Source organism: Salvelinus alpinus, chromosome 36, assembly GCF_045679555.1.
Source record: "Salvelinus alpinus chromosome 36, SLU_Salpinus.1, whole genome shotgun sequence".
NCBI lineage: Eukaryota > Metazoa > Chordata > Actinopteri > Salmoniformes > Salmonidae > Salvelinus > Salvelinus alpinus.
Window position 1 is genome coordinate 8,529,242 of NC_092121.1, and position 19,592 is coordinate 8,548,833.

Here is a 19,592-nt window from a genome sequence, read left to right on the forward strand (position 1 = left end):
GAGTGGTAGAGGTAGATATTTATCGGGGTAAGGTGACTAGGCATCAGGATATATGATAAACAGAGTAGCAGCAGCGTATTTAATGATTGCATGTGAGTGTGTGTAGAGTTAGTATGAATGTGTTTGCGTGTTATGTGTGTGTGTGTGTGTGTGTGTGTGTGTGTGTGTGTGTGTGTGTGTGTGTGTGTGTGTCTCAGTGTGTGTGTCTCAGTGTGAGTGGGTGTGTAGAGTCCTGTGAGTGTGCATAGAGTCTGTGCAAAAATAAAAATAAAAGGGTCAATGCAGAAAGTCTGTGTAGCCATTTTGTTAGCTATTTTGCAGTCTTATAGCTTGGGGATAGAAACTGTTCAGGAGCCTGTTGGTGTTAGAACTGTTTCTCCGGAACCGTTTGCCGTGCGGAAGCAGAGAGAACAGTCTATGGCTTGGGTGGCTGGGGTCTTTAACAATTTCCCTTCCTTTCACACCGCCTGATATAGAGGTCCTGGATGGCAGGGAGTGATGTACCCGGCTCTCCACACCACCCTCTGTAGCACCATGCGATCGAGGGCGGGGGAGTGGCCGTACCAAGTAATTATGCAGCCAGTCAAGATGCTCTTTTTGGGGATTTGAGGTCCCATGCCAAATATTTTCAACCTCCTGAGGGGGAAGAGGCAATGTCGCGCCTTCTTCACGACCGTGTGCGTGTGGACCCTTTTAAGATGTTGTAGGCCTATGTAAGTCAGGGGAATGTGGATAGAAGTTTTGAGGTGTTGGTTGTTTTCTAGTTCTCCTGAATTGCTCTCAAAGCAAATTTCATACACTCGTCCAGTATATTAGTCTAGTGTCAAAGCTATATTGTCTGGAAATTACTGATCAATATTCAGTCTCTGGAACAAAACAACAAGTATAATTTGCCAAATTTATATTGGCTAAAAACACATCTAGATATGATCTGATCAAGTCTGGTAGTCATGTTTAAGAAGTTCCAACCACCAAGTAATACACTCATGAGTTCAATCTGATATCACAAGTAGAGAAAAATGCTTCCTTGTAGTGCAAACCCGAACAAAGTCACAGACAGGCTCATCTCCGTTAACAACATTTGGGAAGGAGAGCTCTATCTATTAGTGATCAGTGATCACCACAACTGCCCGTGAAGTCATTGAAGGGAGTTTACTGGAATAGAGAATAAAGGGACAGAGTCCATCTGCTTCCTATTGAGGCATTTCTTGTGTTTCCGAGGGCAAATGCCTGTATTAAAGTCACCATTAGGCACTCACACACTTGCACGCACAACACACGCGCACACACACCCAAAATCAACCAGAAAAAAACTGCCAGAAAATACACAATTACACAAGTGCTGGCTTAGGCCTACCAACACGGTATTTACAGTAGCCTTCACACAAACGTGAAGTAGACGTGGTAAGAAAAAATATTTTCTCAAGAATGATGGGCAAGGATGCTAAAGTGGTAGGTCATCAAAGAGGCATGTGACGCAATAGTCTGTTGTTAGAGGGGGCGTGTAAGATGGGCGTGCCTTTTCTGGGCGTGTTATAGTCCAGCCAGTTATATTTCGCATTCGACATGAGGGGACGGCTCGACCCGCCCATTCAAGGCTGGCTGATCTCTGGCACGCTTTTGTTCAAACTCAAGTCAAGTCAGTCATAATCGCCTGCCTAACCTTTAGTTTAGCTACTACACTGTAGTATGTGAATAGCAGCAGGCAACACGAATTTCGCTCTTCATATTGATTTCTTTAGACGGCTCTTATTTACAATATTCATGGTTTTGTCAGCCAGTAGTGGCATTTAGGCTTGAAAGTAGACATATTGGTATTTTAGTTAGCGTGTGATAACTTGCGCAACGACTTCAGATACGAGCAAGGTCTCGGGACAAGGCATCACCTTTCGGAAGGACAGATTTGACACATCTTTCAGACTCATTTTCACCAGGTTGAACTCTTCGATAGCTTCTATGTTTATTCTATAGGCTAGTGTTGGACTGTCCTCTTGGCGTATGTGTCTGTTTGTCATATTCCCTCTGGAAGTCTATGGAGAGAAGCTGTTCAACTTGGATGTTATCCTCACGCGACTCTGGATTTAGTTACGTACTGTGAGACGTACACGCGTACTCCCAGAGGCCAGACGTTGAATGTTGACTTTACGACAAGAGTAGTCGAAAACACCTGACTTTACCCGATTTGAATGCCTGTGCAAGGATTTTGTTGGTTTCTGTGCTGCAGGCAGGGTTTCAATTTGCTCAGACGGGACTATGGGGAGAAAGAGGAGGAAGAATCTTTTGAGTTGCGCAACAAGGAGGATCTGACTTGCAACGGACGTGTAAGGAACCTTATCTGCATGCATTATTAGTATTACCATGTTAATATGATTTGTCTGCCCCCTCCTTCCCTATGATGCAGTTATAACGGCGTTGTTAAGACTTGTCATACGCATCTATGCACAGCCTATGTATTATTCTCATCGTCCTGACTACAAAATAACAGCCAATATGTCAGTCAGATGGGATTTTGCTACATAGGGAGACATAAAGGCTGACGCTACATGTTTATAAAAAGTAATCAAGCGTTTAACCTGTATGGAACACGTTTGAGAGTACACAAAGTAGAAATTGTATTTGAATCTGATTGCTTACTATGACACATGTACATGTTATAACATAGTTATAACTAATAGTAGGCTACATAGCCAGCATAAATCATGGCGCAGCTTGCTTTGAAGGGAAACACAAGTAAGTGGCAGCTGTAAGTTGATGAACCAATTTCATTCCTCGCCACAGAGAGGTATAGCTGGCTACATGACTCCTTGTCACCCAAGTTACCCACCTTCCTGATGTTGCCCTGAACACCAGCTCATGAATACACTCACTGCTGGCTATGGATTCAGCAGCTGGAAAATGAAGTGGAGTTGGGCCAGGGCAAGGTCTATCCATGCAAAAAAGAACCATATTCCACTTTAGAATCCTATCCAAGATTGATACACATGGTAACATGCAGACATAGGCAGGAATGAGCAGGCCTATGTGCACAAAGATAGGCCTAGACTAGAGGTTGTGTTAGATCAGCTTTGTCACAGAGCCCATATTTACAGTTTTGAAGTGGTACCACTACCATCATGCTGACCTGACTGATTCCTTTTCCAGGATACAGGGAGTGTGTCAGGTCATTCATGTGACCTGCTCCTTCCATCACAATAAAATACAGTTCCACTGTCATGGATACAGGGCACACAGACAGACAGAATCTGTGTTTGGCCTGTTCTTTGAGTCCTGGGCAACATTGAGTAATCTCACGCAGTGTGATGCAACCAATAAAGCCCAGTGTTGAATGGAATCGATCCTGTGGCCTCTGTCCACTGTATGGCAAACAAGACTGTGGCCTTGTCTTCTCTGTAATGTCCGTCATATAATCGGGCACAGAGAGTTCAGCATTGTGTGGGGTCATTGTTGCCCTGTATTGAGGTAACCTCTTTACGTCAATCTAGGACAGAACGTACTGCACCCTCCTCACATGTCCATTAAAAAGGAGCTTTACCTAGAATTCATCGTCAAAGTCAATATTACCGACCGCAGCTTAGCAAGCCCTCTAGTTGTAGGCCTAATTCAATATTTCTTCATGTTACACTTTCAGTCATATTTTCTGTATTGGGAAGCATGTCTTCTTCCACAACCAGACCATGAAACACCCATCCAGCCGAATAGTCCACTCTCCCCTCCTGTTCACCTCTGAAGATGTTATGAGTGATAGTCTATATCCATTCCTGTCATCCGTTCTGTCTGCCAGCTGTTACACACGTATGTTTTAGAATCTGGAGGGAGATACGCTTTTGATGAAAATGGTCGTTGTTGCGATTGATAGGCAGGTCTCTTCCCAGCAGTCCAACTGCACTAACAGACTGGCCTGGTCCGGAGATAAGAGGAACATCTGGTGCTCAGGGGGATCCAGAGAGGTGTCAGTACTGGAGAGTTGTTCTCCTTGGCAAACATCCCATGTCTTGATCATTATGCACCATCTGTCTGGCAGTGATAGCTATATAAAAAAAAACTCCAACCATGGTCCATTTCCTCAATCAATGCAGGGTTATTGTAGTATGTCTCAGTTAATGCAGCTTGATGTGCTTAAAGTAAGACTCTCTCCACACCAGTGGAGGCTGCTGAGGGGAGGACGGCTCACAATAATGGCAGGAAAGGAGCTAATGGAATGGCATTAATCACATGGAACCCATGTTTGATGTGTTTGATACCATTCCACTTATTCCGCTCCAGCCATTAGCACAAGCCCGTCCTCCCCAATTAAGGTGCCACCAACCTCCTGCGCTCAACCTCCCACCTTATAGCATAACCCCCCCATCTAACCTAGCCATGCATATCCAGGCCCAAAAAAATGTCACCACCACTTTTTGCCCCTCAATCATGTCTTCTCTCTGTCACTACCTCTTTGTGATTTACAGTAGGGTAAATGCATTTGAGTTCACTCACTTTTTGACAGCACCCATTTTGATTTGAACGAAATCTTCCATACATATTTGCCCGTTGTAGAAGTGGTCAGAACGTGACTTTTTGGACCTGAATGCCAAAACCTTCAAGAGATGAAGGTGCTCAAAGTTGACCTATTTTGCATACACCACCATACCATGAGACACGTCTTCATCACTGGAAAAGATAAACGGTTGAGATTAATCTAATTTTAAAGCTTACGAACAGGGTTGTCAAACTGTTTTATAATTTTTTTAATTTTTTAATTACATATTCGCATATGTTGTAGCTTAGACCCTATTTTACATCATCTAAGGTTTTTGTGTTGTGCCCGCCATTGGTTGAGACACAACATGCACTTGAATACAGGTGGGTGTCATGTTTTGGCTGATAAATGTACTAAAATGAGAATCAAATAGACATTTAGACTTTCAAATAATACCACAAAGATGGTTGGAGGTCCACATATCAGAGAATGTTGACTTGAATGTGAATATGTTGTTTTACATTTTAGGCTACTGTTAATCCTCCATAGGAAATCTATTGAAAACATTGAAGGATAGATAATATTATAGACATGACCAGTTGACATTCGACGGTGGGTGGACCGGCGGCCATCTTTGTGGTAGTAATTAGAACTTAAAATTGCAATTGAATTGACATTTTAATGGTGTACCAGCTACAGATAGTCTGAAGGGATAGGTCCATTCTATTAGTTATATTTCTACGATTGAAATGACACCCACCCTGTATTCAACAGCATGTTGTGTCTCAACCGATAGCGGCACAACACTAAAACCTCAGAGGATCTAAAGTAGGGTCTAAGCTACAGCGTATGAACAAAATCGGAGTTTCCACGTTTTTAGATCATTAACGTTAAAGATAAAAAAAATATACATTTCTATTCATAACATTTTTGTGCAAGTAATTATTAAATAGTTTGACAACCCTGTTTGTAAGCTTTTGAAATGAATTATTATGGATTTACCCAATAGTGTGCTGCACACTTCCTTTCCCAAAAGAGCACAAAGAGAGTAACCTCTAAAGAACATCCCTGTTCAAATCAATAATGATCTAATTTCACATTCATTGTGTGGCCGTCCATGTTGTATTATCTGAACTACAGTGAGCATAGGCTACGTGAATGAGTGGTGATGGGGGTTTGGCCTATTGTTCACACCACTGGCTTTGGTTTGCTCCAGTGACTTAGGTTATTGTGTGTTCATACCCTTTTCTACAACAGTAGGCCTAACCTCCCGCTTGAGATTGTATCAGCTCCTTAACTATAACCGGACACAACTCCCGAGAAAATATTGATTATTGATTTCCTGCTTACTGCTAATCCTGTTTCCTCCCGGCCTGACCCCTCTCACTGATGTGTGCTGGATATCGATAAGACCAGTCAATACTACCTGCTGAGCCAACCATTAGACCTCAGCTGAGCCAGACTAAGAATGCACCATTACAGCACAGGCTCCGAAGGCCGTCCATCCCAAGGAAAATCAAAGGATTTGTGAACTGTAATATTTAGCTTTCCATGGTGTCAATGGTGGTTTTGGGGGTGGGGTCAGAAGGTGGGTGTCATAGATGAGTCCTGGTCCTGGGAAAGCCCTACAGGGAAGTTCCACTGTTTACACAGTGGCCTCAGTTACGTTCAGCGTTGGACAAGCCGCACTTTGAGGCAGTATGTCAGACCTCCCAGCCCTCCCTGTGTGTGTGTGTGTGTGTGTGTTGGAACGTTTTCTCTGTAAAAGCTTGTTAGCTAAATGGTCCCTGCTGCTGCCAGGGATGACCACAGCTACCCACAGGCCTGGTGGAGGAGTGAGGAGTCTCCCCTCCACTCCAGATATATCCATCCAACATCTTCACCACCACCACCAACTCCTACGTCAACGTTTTCCTCTGCGGTGCCAAGAAGGGTTAACAGCCGTAATACTGAAACCCTGGAGTGACGCTCTGTGCCCGGCCTGTGCTCCAGCTGTAGTTGGAGGCACGAGGCAGTTGTGACGCTTGTGCAGGCTTGTCTGGCAGAGCGGTCCCTGCCTGGGCCAGTTCAGAACCTTTCCCCTGCATGTTTACAATCCGGATTCTAAGAAATTGCTCCCCCAACAGCTGCCCAAACAGTCAGGCAGGCTGAGCTGAATGCCTTCAGTGTTGAGATAGCCAGGACACTAATTTTAGGAGAGGACATCCGTCATTCTCTCTCCCTTCCATGTTTCCACTTAAATCTCAGCATTCTGCTAGATGCAATGTGAAGTTAGGCCTAGCTATGTTTGCCACCGGGCAATGTGCCTGTCTGCGACAGCTGCCAGCATTACCAGGAAGAATCAAGTCCAGTCGTGGCTTGCACGAAAGTGGGTCCCGTTAACGGCGATGCCTCTGCCCTCCCCTCCTCCCTCTTTATTAGAAAAGAGTCTTCAGAGGTGTTACGGTACACTGGTTTATATTTGGTTTCCGTTGCGTCGCGGCCTCACCACCTTCAGGCCACACATCTGGTCCTCAGGCTGGCGTTGGCAGAGCCCGAGCATTTCATCCTGGTTACTCAGCCTCCCAGGAGAGCTGCAGGGCCAGGCAGGGGGAGGAGGGAGGAGAGGGTGGTGGTGGAGGGGGGCCAGAGGAGAGCGGAAGTGAGCCACGGAACGAATACATCACGGCATCTCTCTCTCTTTCTCCCTCCTTCCCGGGCCCCCGCTCCAGTCCGGATGATTCATCCCCTGCCTGCCCTCTCTTCCACTCTGTCTACTCTCTCCAGCGAGATCGATTCCTCCAGACTTCTGAATAGCACGCCGTTCCCTCCTTCTTTTCCCCTTCTATCATCTTTGGGACTATGCATTTAAAGAGGTAGATTAGATCAGTGGTTCACAAACCGGGGGGGGGGGGGGGGGGAAAGGGATCGGCAGGGGCTTTCAACATACTCTTGAAAGTTGTAATAGTAGATTGTACAAGGTGCAATTTTGAAACTGGGTAGTACATCATCAGTTTTCCTCTTGTCATGTCAGTCATTGTATACCTTAGAGAGCTATTTATCACTTGTCCAGATCAACTGTAATGTTTGAGTCACTCAAATGTCACATGAATACACATTAGACAAGGCAAAATGTATAGAATTACAAGAAAATGAGCTTTAAATCTGCAACATTTTCTCTGCAACCCCATGACAACATGTGTAGAATTGCAGGAAATAAGTGTGAGTGAAAAAGTTTGGGAATCTCTGGCCTAGATTAACAGAATGGGGAGATCATGTTCAGTGACAGTGTTCTTTTCTTAGAGAGTACCGACTCACAATAAGACTGGGGAGGATTTATTTATTGGATTTATAAGCAGACTTGCCATATGGCAAACAGTGACATCAATCAGTTCCGTCACCAGTTTTCTCTCAGTCAGACATGGCAGACTCAGGCTGTGCCTGGTGTGAGCAGAATGTCTAGAGAACGGGGACTTGGCCAGACGATTGAGGGTTGCCGAGGGCCAAGCAGAGCCAGGAGCAGAGGAGGGCCACGGCCCGCTCGGGCCTCATTCACAAATTGTTTTACGACACCATTCAGTCATTCCTATCGGACTCGTCTGACGTTTGCAGTACCTCTCCCTGGGTTAAACTTGAACTCAATCACATTACTCATACTTCTTATCATTTCATTTGACCTCTGGCCCTCCGCCCGGCGTCTACCCTCATACAGAGCGCGTACTGTAAATTAGTAGTTGGATTTTTCTTTTCCAATTTTTTTTTTAACTTTCTGAAGCACTTTGCGGAGGCAGAGTCCTAAACTTAGCAGACCCAGCAGTAAAATGTGGTATTTGAACAGCGAGGGGCCCAGAGCTGACCTGGATAGTGTTTCAGGTAGGCCAGAACCCCGGGCTGGGCCGCCGCAGGGCCTCCCTCAAGGCCACAGAAACACACAGCACACCACGGACATGGGCCAGCTGGATCACAGGCTAGCTCTGATGAGGTTTTCCAAGGCCAGGCTAGGATTCCTAAGGGCCCATACGCAGTAAAAGGAAATCTCCTTTCCAGCCACTGGCTACTTCACAGGGCGTCCAGAATAAAAAGTTCACTGTTCCACCGTGAAAATTGATTTAACTTGACTGCAGGGGCTCCATGTATTCAGTTGACACATCTCTCAGTGTGCAGCAGAGAGAGGGCTGGGGATGGATGGCTGTTTAAGAGGAAAAGTACTGTACACTGAAATGATGTTGGCCCCTCATTGTGATTTTCCAGGAAATGAAAAAAATAAAACTCTGCTTAGTCATCAGTGCAGTTAAAGTAGAAACAGGAGTCTGTCTCTACACCCTCATTTATGGGCCTAGTCTGTTTGTCTCCCTGGTCTGGCCTCTCACTCTGTCTGTCTGTCTCTCTCTCTGAGGGAGGAGTGCCAACAGCATGTGTGGGTAGGCTATACTGTGTTACAGCCTTGGTTGGTCTAGTGACCTAAAGGTTCAAGTGCTCTGGCTAGAAGTGTTTGCTAAGAAACAAAGTGATTTATTTCTGTTGGTTAATTTTGACACTGTACCAACATTAGTCTTATATGGAACTTGAATATATCATTTTGTCATTTGTGTGTTTATAGACACACACAGCTATGTGAGAAAGGAGTGCAAGCGACAACAAATATTTTATGTTATTTGCCTTTTTTCACAGAAAAGACTGGATGTGACTGGATGTGTGTGTTGAGCTAAAGCACAAAATAATCCTCTGTTCCTGGTTCTTATGTTAAATGAGCCTGTGTTGAATGCCATATTTCTCCCAACCATCTCACCCTTGGATGTGAAAGCCAACCACTACAAGAACAGAGCAGCTATGTGCCTGGTGTGGATGGCAGGAAAAGCAGGCAGCATGCAACACACAGGGTTGGCTGGGGGGCAAACCTTCAGAGGGGGAAATCACCCCATATAGACTTCCTGGGAACCTACCATGCTAACTGTCATAGCACATTAACTAGCCTACATCAAATCTCTACAGGGTTATCTACCTTGAACTGATTGGCCCATAGCTCTCTCAGATCACCCCTCATTACACATGTATGTTGTAATCGGAGTGCAGACTCTTCCCAGCTAGCACATAACGTTATGAGAACCATATGTTTCTTAGATCTTGGTGAGAGGGTGTTGGTCCTATGGTTATTTTACATACTACTTTCCCAAAACCTCCTGGCAATGGTGCAGGATAGTTGTTTGGCTTTGGAACATTCTAAGCTAATTTACACTACTTGAACAGAACGTCTCCTAAAAGTTCAAACATGGTTACATTTAATTTACATTTTGGTAATATTCTAGGAACGTTCTCCAACTGGTTTAACAATTGGCAATATTCTCAAATAGTTCAGAGAACATTAAGAAACAACGTTCTTCTGTGAGAATTTCAGTACTTCAGCATAACGTTTCCTACAGGTTTCCTCATGATTCTATTTAAAGTCATATGCTTACATTGTTCTGAGTATGTTAAGAAACAACATTCTTCTCTGGGATTTTCAGTAGTTTCAGCATAACGTTTCCTACATGAGGAATCATGATTCTATTTAAAGCCATGTTCTCAAATAGATCAGAGAACATAAAAACAAGATCCATAAAAACCACAAGAAAACTTTGGTAACGTTCAGAGAACTTTCTAAGAATGTTATTTTTTTTTAAAGTATTATGTTCTGAGCATCAACAAAACTATCTCTGTCCTCTGTCTTGTTAAGTGTGTTCAGCTGTGTTGGTTGCACCCACTAATTGGCCACACCTGATGTTAATGAGTGCTTGTTTCCTTTGAAATGGAGTCTGTTTGAATAGACTAAAATGAACAGCTTTGTATGAGTTAAAAAAACATGGTATGCTAGCTCCATCCTGGTGGCCCAGTGGACGAATTCCATCGATTAAGAACAGAAGGTCATAGATTCAAATCTCACTGATGTGCCACAATAAAAAAACAACAACATGTGTTTACATGATTAATGCCTAAGCAAATTCATTTTGATCTGTGCTTGGAGTTCAAAACAGTTCAACTCAGCTAACGATGTTATTAAAAGTCTTGTTGAAACATGTTCTCAGAACCTTATTTTTATTACCTTCAAATAACCTATCATTTCCATTCTCAGAACATAAATAAACCTCTCAGGAAACGTTCAGGGAACCATAGTAAAACGTTCTCAGAACCTCCCTTCAACCTAAATATGAATGTTCCCAGAACAGGCGAAATGTTCACTTCCGTTCTCAGAACGTTTTACCGGTCAGGAAATGTATGGCTTCATTCCCAGAACCAATGGGAAACCAAAAACGTACATGTCCACAACATTCAAGGAACCAAATGTGCTAGCTGGGGTTAAGTGTTTTTTTTTGTTGCTTTTTTTTCCACAGGGTCCACTTGAGGTGACTCTCTCTCAGCCGACTCGCACAGCCAATGGGACAAACGGGTAAGTTGTTTGTGTGTGTGTTTGTGTACGCCTGAGGGAACACACGTTGTGCTGCTTTCAGGAAGTCAGCGTTCCAGTTTTTCAGAACGTTTACATCAGAAGTTCCTCTATAACTCTTGATGTTCGTGTGTGATTCTGTGTAAATGATGTGTCACCAAGCACGGACATCATTGGTACTCTTTATCTTTTACTTCCCTCTACAGAGCTTGGTTCATGGGGCTTCTCAAATCAAATCAAATTGTATTGGTCACATACACATGGTTAGCAGATGTTAATGCGAGTGTAGCGAAATGCTTGTGCTTCTAGTTCCGACCACGCAGTAATATCTAACAAGTAATCTAACAATTTCACAACAACTACCTGATACACACACAAGTGTAAAGGAATGAATAAGAATATGTACATATAAATATATGGATGAGCGATGGCCGTGCGGCATGGCAAGATGCACTAGATGGTATAGAGTACAGTATATACATATGAGATGAGCAATGTAGGGTATGTAAACATTATATAAAGTTGCATTGCTTAAAGTGACTAGTGATACATTTATTACATCCAATTTTTTATTATTAAAGTGGCTAGAGATTTGAGTCTGTATGTTGCCAGCAGCCACTCAATGTTAGTGATGGCTGTTTAACAGTCTGATGGCCTTAAGATAGAAGCTGTTTTTCATTCTCTCGGTCCCAGCGTTGATGCACCTGTACTGACCTCGCCTTCTGGATGATAGCGGGGTGAACAGGCAGTGGCTCCAGTGTTTGTCCTTGATGATCTTTTTGGCCTTTCTGTGACATCGGGTGGTGTAGGTGTCCTGGAGAGCAGGTAGTTTGCCCCCAGTGATGCGTTGTGCAGACCTCACTACCCTCTAGAGAGCCTTACGGTTGTGGGCGGAGTAGTTGCCGTACCAGGCGGTGATAGAGCATGACAGGATGCTCTCGATTGTGCATCTGTAAAAGTTTGTGAGACTCATAGTATGCCTGACCACACACGAACACACACACACGCAGAAGTACACGTATGATCTTAATTTGAGCCAATTTGCTACAACAGAAAATGTATCCTGCAGCAACAAGAAATGTGAATTATTATTGTGGATTATAAATAATGGTCATTTTTGTAGGGGTTGATACATTTCTCATGAGGGAAAATCAAGTGGAAATTACAAACTTCAGAAGCCTTTTACAAGTTCTCCTGCAACAGGGTGATCAAATTAAGATTCTATATCTGTAGGACGTGCCAATACCACTACCAGATTCGCAGGCCATCTGTCAGCATGAGACAGGGGGACTCTCACACCCGGGTGCAAGATAAGACAGACAGACAGACAGACAGACAGACAGACAGACAGACAGACAGACAGACAGACAGACAGACAGACAGAGACACACACACGGACACACACACACACACACACACACACACACACGGACCACTTGACCTCCACCAGCAGCAGTGGTCATGGCAGTCTTTATTTTACTTTTTATTTATTTAACCTTTATTTAACAAGGCACGTCAGTTAAGAACAAATTCTTATTTACGATGACGGCGTACCCCAGCCAAACCCTAACACAGACGACGCTGGGCCAATTGTGCTCCGCCTTATGGGACTCCCAATCACGGCCAGTTATGATACATCCTGGAATCAAACCAGGGTTTGTAGTGATGCCTCTAGCACTGAGATGCAGTGCCTTAGACCGCTGCACCACTCGGGAGCCAAGACGTGACGTGAGTGTGGGATGGTGGTAGTGGAGGGGGAGATGAGTGATCTCAGGCCTGCATCACACTATCAGTCAGGCATCATATCCTTATCTACCCCCTCCCCTCTCCCACCTCACTCCCAGGCAATCTCAGTCTCAGTCCTCTCAGAGCACAGACAGCGTGGAGTGAAAAGCCCTAGAATTATATAACGCAGCTGATGAACAGTATACATGCCTGATAATGTCACAACTCGCTACCAGAGGACAACTCAAACAGGAAAGGGAGGAGAGCTGAGGGTGGGGGCGTTGAGGGAGCGGTGAGCTGAGGCTCTCTGAAGCCTCAAGTCAGACGGGACATGCAGCCTCCTGAGGGAGAGAGGGAGGGAGGGAAGACCGGGTGAGCGAGGTGACTCAATCTCACTTCAGGAACACACCCTGGAGGGGCGAGGCTGGCACAAGCGTGTGTGTGTGTGTGTGTGTGTGCTGCCACCTCCACAGAGCAGAGAGGAGCAGGAGGCCTCAGAGCTGTCACACAGGTGATTTACTGCTTGCGCTAGAGCGAGTGTGTCAAATAACTGACTGACTATAATCATCACACTAAGAATTAGGTGCTGCACTACACAACCATTACATGGCCACTGGCCACACCTATCTAATGGCCCATTACAAAGCAGGGAGGAGACACTGTGACGTATAGTCTCAGATATATTCGCACAGATTAGACCAGTTTAATTAGTTTTTTAGAGGCCCATTTAGAGTCAAGATAGAAAATTCAAGGCATGAAATTCAGTCACAAGTGAATGTAGGCTAAGCAGAATAGGTCTGTATTGAAAAGCACTGTGATATTGAAGGGATGTTGAGAGATTGTGCTATTCTGCAAGTGAGCTTCATAGATTTCTGTTAATCTGGAATAAGAGAGTATAGGTTCCAGCAGGACACTTCCGTCTTTGTGCACTAACCTTTATAGCACCTTCATTTGAACATGATTAGTCATGTCATGTAGTCGTTATTGCTCATTATGAGCCCTGCAGGCTTCACTGTGAGCACGTTCTGTTCTGCGGCTAGAGAGCTTCTCCTGAGCAGCTCAGTGGGCGTAGTTACATGTGTATTCACGTCCACAGTGTCTAGTGTGAAGTGAACAAAAGCCTCTGGTTAGCTAGGTTGATTGAGGTGTGATACTGCAGAGAGAGAGAGAGGAGACAGGTGTGGGATCGGATGGGAGGGCTGGCATATGCCCATATGGGCAACATATGTCCAATTTAGGTTAGGTGTTGTGTGTTAGTTTCCCATTGCGTTGACCTACTAACCCAGACTGGCTGCTCACCCATGGTGCCTGTCTGGTACACAGTAGACCGACAGTAGACCGACAGTAGACAGTTAATAGACCGACAGTAGACAGTTAATAGACCGACAGTAGACCGACAGTAGACCGACAGTAGACCGACAGTAGACCGACAGTAGACCGCCAGTAGACCGACAGTAGACCGACAGTAGACTGACAGTAGACCGACAGTAGACCGACAGTAGACCGACAGTAGACAGTTAGTAGACTGACAGTAGACCGCCAGTAGACCGACAGTAGACAGTTAGTAGACTGACAGTAGACCGCCAGTAGACCGACAGTAGACCGACAGTAGACAGTTAGTAGACTGACAGTAGACCGACAGTAGACCGACAGTAGACCGCCAGTAGACCGACAGTAGACCGACAGTAGACAGACAGTAGACCGACAGTAGACCGACAGTAGACCGACAGTAGACCGACAGGAGACCGACAGTAGACCGACAGGAGACCGACAGTAGACCGACAGTAGACCGACAGGAGACAGACAGGAGACAGACAGGAGACAGACAGTAGACAGACAGGAGACCGACAGGAGACCGACAGTAGACAGACAGTAGACAGACAGTAGACATACAGTAGACAGACAGTAGACAGACAGGAGACCGACAGGAGACCGACAGTAGACAGACAGGAGACAGACGGTAGACCGACGGTAGACCGACGGTAGACCGACAGTAGACTGACAGTAGACCGACAGTAGACCGACAGTAGACCGACAGGAGACCGACAGTAGACCGATAGTAGACCGACAGTAGACCGATAGTAGACAGACAGTAGACCGATAGTAGACCGACAGTAGACCGACAGTAGACCGACAGTAGACCGACAGTAGACAGTCAGTAAACAGACAGTAGACCGACAGTAGACCGACAGGAGACCGGCAGGAGACAGACATTAGACAGTCAGTAGACAGACAGTAGACAGACAGTAGACAGACAGGAGACCGACAGGAGACCGACAGGAGACAGACAGTAGACAGTCAGTAGACAGACAGTAGACAGACAGTAGACAGACAGTAGACAGACAGTAGACAGACAGGAGACCGACAGGAGACCGACAGGAGACAGTCAGTAGACAGACAGTAGACAGACAATAGACTGACAGTAGACTGACAGTAGACTGACAGTAGACAGACAGTAGACAGACAGTAGACCGACAGTAGACCGACAGGAGACAGTCAGTAGACAGACAGTAGACAGACAGTTGACCGACAGTAGACCGGCAGGAGACAGACAGTAGACAGACAGTAGACAGTCAGTAGACAGACAGTAGACAGACAGTAGACAGACAGTAGACCGACAGGAGACAGACAGGAGACAGACAGTAGACAGACAGTAGACCGACAGTAGACCGACAGGAGACAGACAGGAGACAGACAGGAGACCGACAGGAGACCGACAGGAGACAGACAGTAGACAGTCAGTAGACAGACAGTAGACAGTCAGTAGACAGTCAGTAGACAGTCAGTAGACCGACAGGAGACCGACAGGAGACCGACAGTAGACCGTCAGTAGACAGACAGTAGACAGACAGTAGACAGTCAGTAGACAGACAGGAGACAGACAGGAGACAGACAGTAGACAGACAGGAGACAGACAGGAGACAGACAGGAGACCGACAGGAGACCGACAGTAGACCGACAGTAGACCGACAGTAGACCGATAGTAGACAGACAGTAGACCGACAGTAGACCGACAGTAGACCGATAGTAGACCGACAGTAGACCGACAGTAGACCGACAGTAGACAGTCAGTAGACAGACAGTAGACCGACAGTAGACCGTCAGGAGACAGACATTAGACAGTCAGTAGACAGTCAGTAGACAGACAGTAGACAGACAGGAGACAGACAGGAGACAGACAGTAGACAGTCAGTAGACAGACAGTAGACAGACAGTAGACTGACAGTAGACAGACAGTAGACAGACAGTAGACCGACAGTAGACCGACAGTAGACCGACAGGAGACAGACAGTAGACAGACAGTAGACAGACAGTAGACAGTCAGTAGACAGACAGTAGACAGACAGTAGACAGACAGTAGACCGACAGTAGACCGACAGGAGACAGACAGACAGTAGACAGACAGTAGACAGACAGTAGACCGACAGTAGACCGACAGTAGACCGACAGTAGACCGACAGGAGACAGACAGGAGACAGACAGTAGACCGACAGGAGACAGACAGGAGACAGACAGGAGACCGACAGGAGACCGACAGGAGACAGACAGTAGACAGACAGTAGACAGTCAGTAGACAGTCAGTAGACAGACAGTAGACAGACAGTAGACAGACAGTAGACCGACAGGAGACCGACAGGAGACCGACAGGAGACCGACAGGAGACAGTCAGTAGACAGTCAGTAGACAGATAGTAGACCGACAGGAGACAGTCAGTAGACAGTCAGTAGACCGACAGGAGACAGACAGTAGACCGACAGTAGACAGACAGTAGACAGACAGTAGACAGACAGTAGACAGTCAGTAGACAGTCAGTAGACAGACAGGAGACCGACAGTAGACCGACAGTAGACAGACCGTAGTCGCCCCCTCATCCCAGCATTGTGGTGCCAAGCTCAGTGTCAGCAGCAGTCAGGGCCATGATGTCTAACAGAGGCCTGTCATACAACCCCAACCCATACAGTCTGGCTGGTGCCTTTATGAAATGCCTCCATGGCCTACTGCCTGCCCCTCAAACAGGACAGGAGCCTCTCGCTCCCATGCATCCATATCTGTCTCACATCATCTCTATTTTTTCCCAACTCCTTCCCTCTCCCGCCTCAACCGAGCCCCTCGTTGGCAGTCCAGGGACAGACAGAGGAGTGGGAGGCTAGGAGACACACAGGAGGCAGAACACAGTGGGACCACTGAGGGAAGCTCTCACTAGCTTCCCCCCCCCTCTCTCGGTTTCTTTCTCTCTGTCCCTCTCTTTCTTCTCCCTTCTATGAAACACACTCTCTCTGTCAAGAGCATGACTCTTGGTGTGGGATACCAGACAATGATGGCTGGAAGAGACTGAAAGAGACAGTGTTTACAACTGTCTTTGGAAGTGTGTATCTGTGTGTGTGTATCTGTGTGTTCCAAGAAGTCCTTGGATGTGATCTGTGTGGTAATTGCCTGTGTGTGTCAGTACTCGGACAGAACTAGGAGCTCTTATGTCAACTCTCCATACTAATCGAACCATGAGGGGTTTATTAAGTTGCCCGGCAGCGCAGCTTCAAGTGCCAAGATATCAAGGCTTTGTTAGTGTAGCTTACACTCTATTCAAGCTCCTGAAATGCATTGTTCTCCTCCTTTCAAGACATTCCCTTCCTTCACACGCACATTGTCAAAGTCACGTACACGCATGCGTACACACACACACACACACACACACACACACACACACACACACACACACACACACACACACACACACACACACACACACACACACACACACACACACACACACACACACACACACACACACACTTCCTGTCCTCTCTCTCCGGTTTCCCCCCAAAACACGTTTATGCACTCCTCTCTGCCTAGTCCAGAATTCCTTGGCAGTGGTCTTGAGTAAACAGGGTATTTTTAGAGCTGGGAGGTCATACAGGCCCACTCTTAATCACCACATTCCCATTTTCCCACCAGCCCCCCCCCCCCGTCTCAGCTCAGACAGAGGCCCAGCCAGGCACACTGGAGACGGAGAGGGGGATGGGAGGAGGATAGGATGGGGACTTGAGAGCAAGGTGGGCCTCTTCCCTCCCTCCACAGATTCCACAAAGAGACTGTGGTCTGTGATGACCTACCTACAGTGTGTGTTGTATTTGAAGGTTTCCCCAGAGACCAGTGTTTGTTTAAGAAGCCTCTGTGTTATATGACAGTTGGTCCTGTGTTTGTTCAGATGTCTAATAAAGTCTGGGTAACTTGCATAGCTTTCATTTCTGTATATGAGCCACGGTTTAAAGCTGGACGTTGACCTCCTGGTTGAGCTCATCATAGCCGTGTGTGTTGTGCGATGAAGCTGTTTTACACCCCCAGTTTGCCGTATCTGGACGTTTGACCCCTCGGATCACAAATCTCAACTCCCATGTCATTTCCTGGGCTGGTTACTCAGCGACTGATGTAACATAACCCTGCATGAGAGGGCTTTGATCGGGCAACCATGGCTATATCCCAAATGGCATCGTATTCCCTATGTAGTGCACTACTTTTGAACAAAGTCCTATGGGCCATGGTCAAAAGCAGTGCACTACATAAGGAATAGAGTGCAATTTGGGATGCAAGCCATGTTCATGAGGGTATACTTTGTATTCCGGAGCGAAGCATGTCTGCCTGAACATAACAGCAGTCTGGCTCTGACCACGGTCCTCCAAGCCCCAGAGCAAGGACACTGTGTTTTTACAACTTTAATTAACGTCTCGTTGCTTTAATTTGATCTCGACCAAAATCAATTACTCATCAGCTTGGCTACTCTGGCCACCGCGAGTCTGACTGACCGGTAGACTCAACTCAGACTCTGAAAGCCGAATCCCTCATTTTATTTAGTCCAGAGAGGCCATATGAATGAAAAAAAATTATTCCCTCGTTATGTCGAGATCACAACTTATTTATCTCCTAATCACGACGTAACAAAAGTTTTGTCGAGATCACGAGATAATCAAAAGTACCACGCATTCATTTGTTCACGACAACCACCTCATCAAGGAGCCCTGTGACTGCGTCGATCGCAATGTGGTCGTTGATGCCTGACAGGCTGCACTGTCTCCCAGGCGGCGTGCCACCCCCAAGACTACAGCCAATCTCATGCAAGGAACAACACCGCTAATTTGTCTTGTCTTGTGAGTTAGCTAGGTAGTCTTGTTAGCTAGCTAGTTAGCTAGGTAGTCTTGTTAGCTAGACTAACTAATCTGACTGGCTGATCAGATTCAATTTCTGCCTCAGAGGCTTAGAAATAAGGTTGGTGCCTTGTAGGCTGTTTGGTAGATGCATATCTGATCCAAGGGTTGAGCTCTATTTCTGTCAGGCTGATCAGATTCAATAGCAGCCTCAGAGGCTGATAAATCAAAATGCTGCCTTGTAAGATGCTTCATATGTGAGGCTCCTTGCAGACAGCCTCTTTTTTGTTGTTGTTACCTTTATTTAACTAGGCAAGTTGGTTAAATTGTTATTTTATTTACAATGACGGCCTCCACCGGCCAAATACGGACAATGCTGGGCCAATTGTGCGCCGCCCTATGGGACTCGCAATCACGGCCAGTTGTGATACAGCCTGGATTCGAACCAGGGTGTCTGTAGTAACACCTCAAGCACTGAGATGCAGTACCTTAGACCGCTGTGCCACTCGGGAGCCCAGCCTCTGAGGCTGCTATTGAATTTGATCAGCCTGTCAAGAATGGAGCTCACCCACTCTGTAAATGTAAATATTATCCATAAAGCATGAAGTGTCCCTTACAATTATACACATCATTTATGCTAGCTAACAACCAGCATAAATAACAAGTTAGCTAGCTAGCTAACAAGACTACCTAGCTAACTAGCTCGCTCGCTCATAAGACTAGCCAAGTTAGCTGCGTTGTTGCTCACATGCGATTGGCTGTGGTCTCGGGGGTAGCACACAGCCCGGGAGACAGGGTTGCCTGTCAGGCATTGTTCAGGGCTTAAATGCCTCGTGAGGGCTTAGATGCCCCATGAGCTCTTAGCTCA

The 19,592-nt window shown here is 46.0% G+C and overlaps 1 protein-coding gene across 2 annotated transcripts in view; it reads left to right on the forward strand.

The window, feature by feature from the left end:
• Positions 1–1,640: 1,640 nt before the first annotated feature.
• The window catches only part of LOC139565492 (unconventional myosin-X-like), a 49,227-nt gene continuing 31,275 nt past the window's right edge, over positions 1,641–19,592 (forward strand). For both annotated transcript variants that reach the window (XM_071385885.1, XM_071385886.1), the window contains exons 1-2: positions 1,641–2,321; positions 10,807–10,862. In XM_071385885.1, coding sequence (XP_071241986.1) covers positions 2,187–2,321; positions 10,807–10,862 — 191 coding nt within the window. In that variant the 5' untranslated portion in view covers positions 1,641–2,186. The remainder of the gene's footprint in view (positions 2,322–10,806; positions 10,863–19,592) is intronic.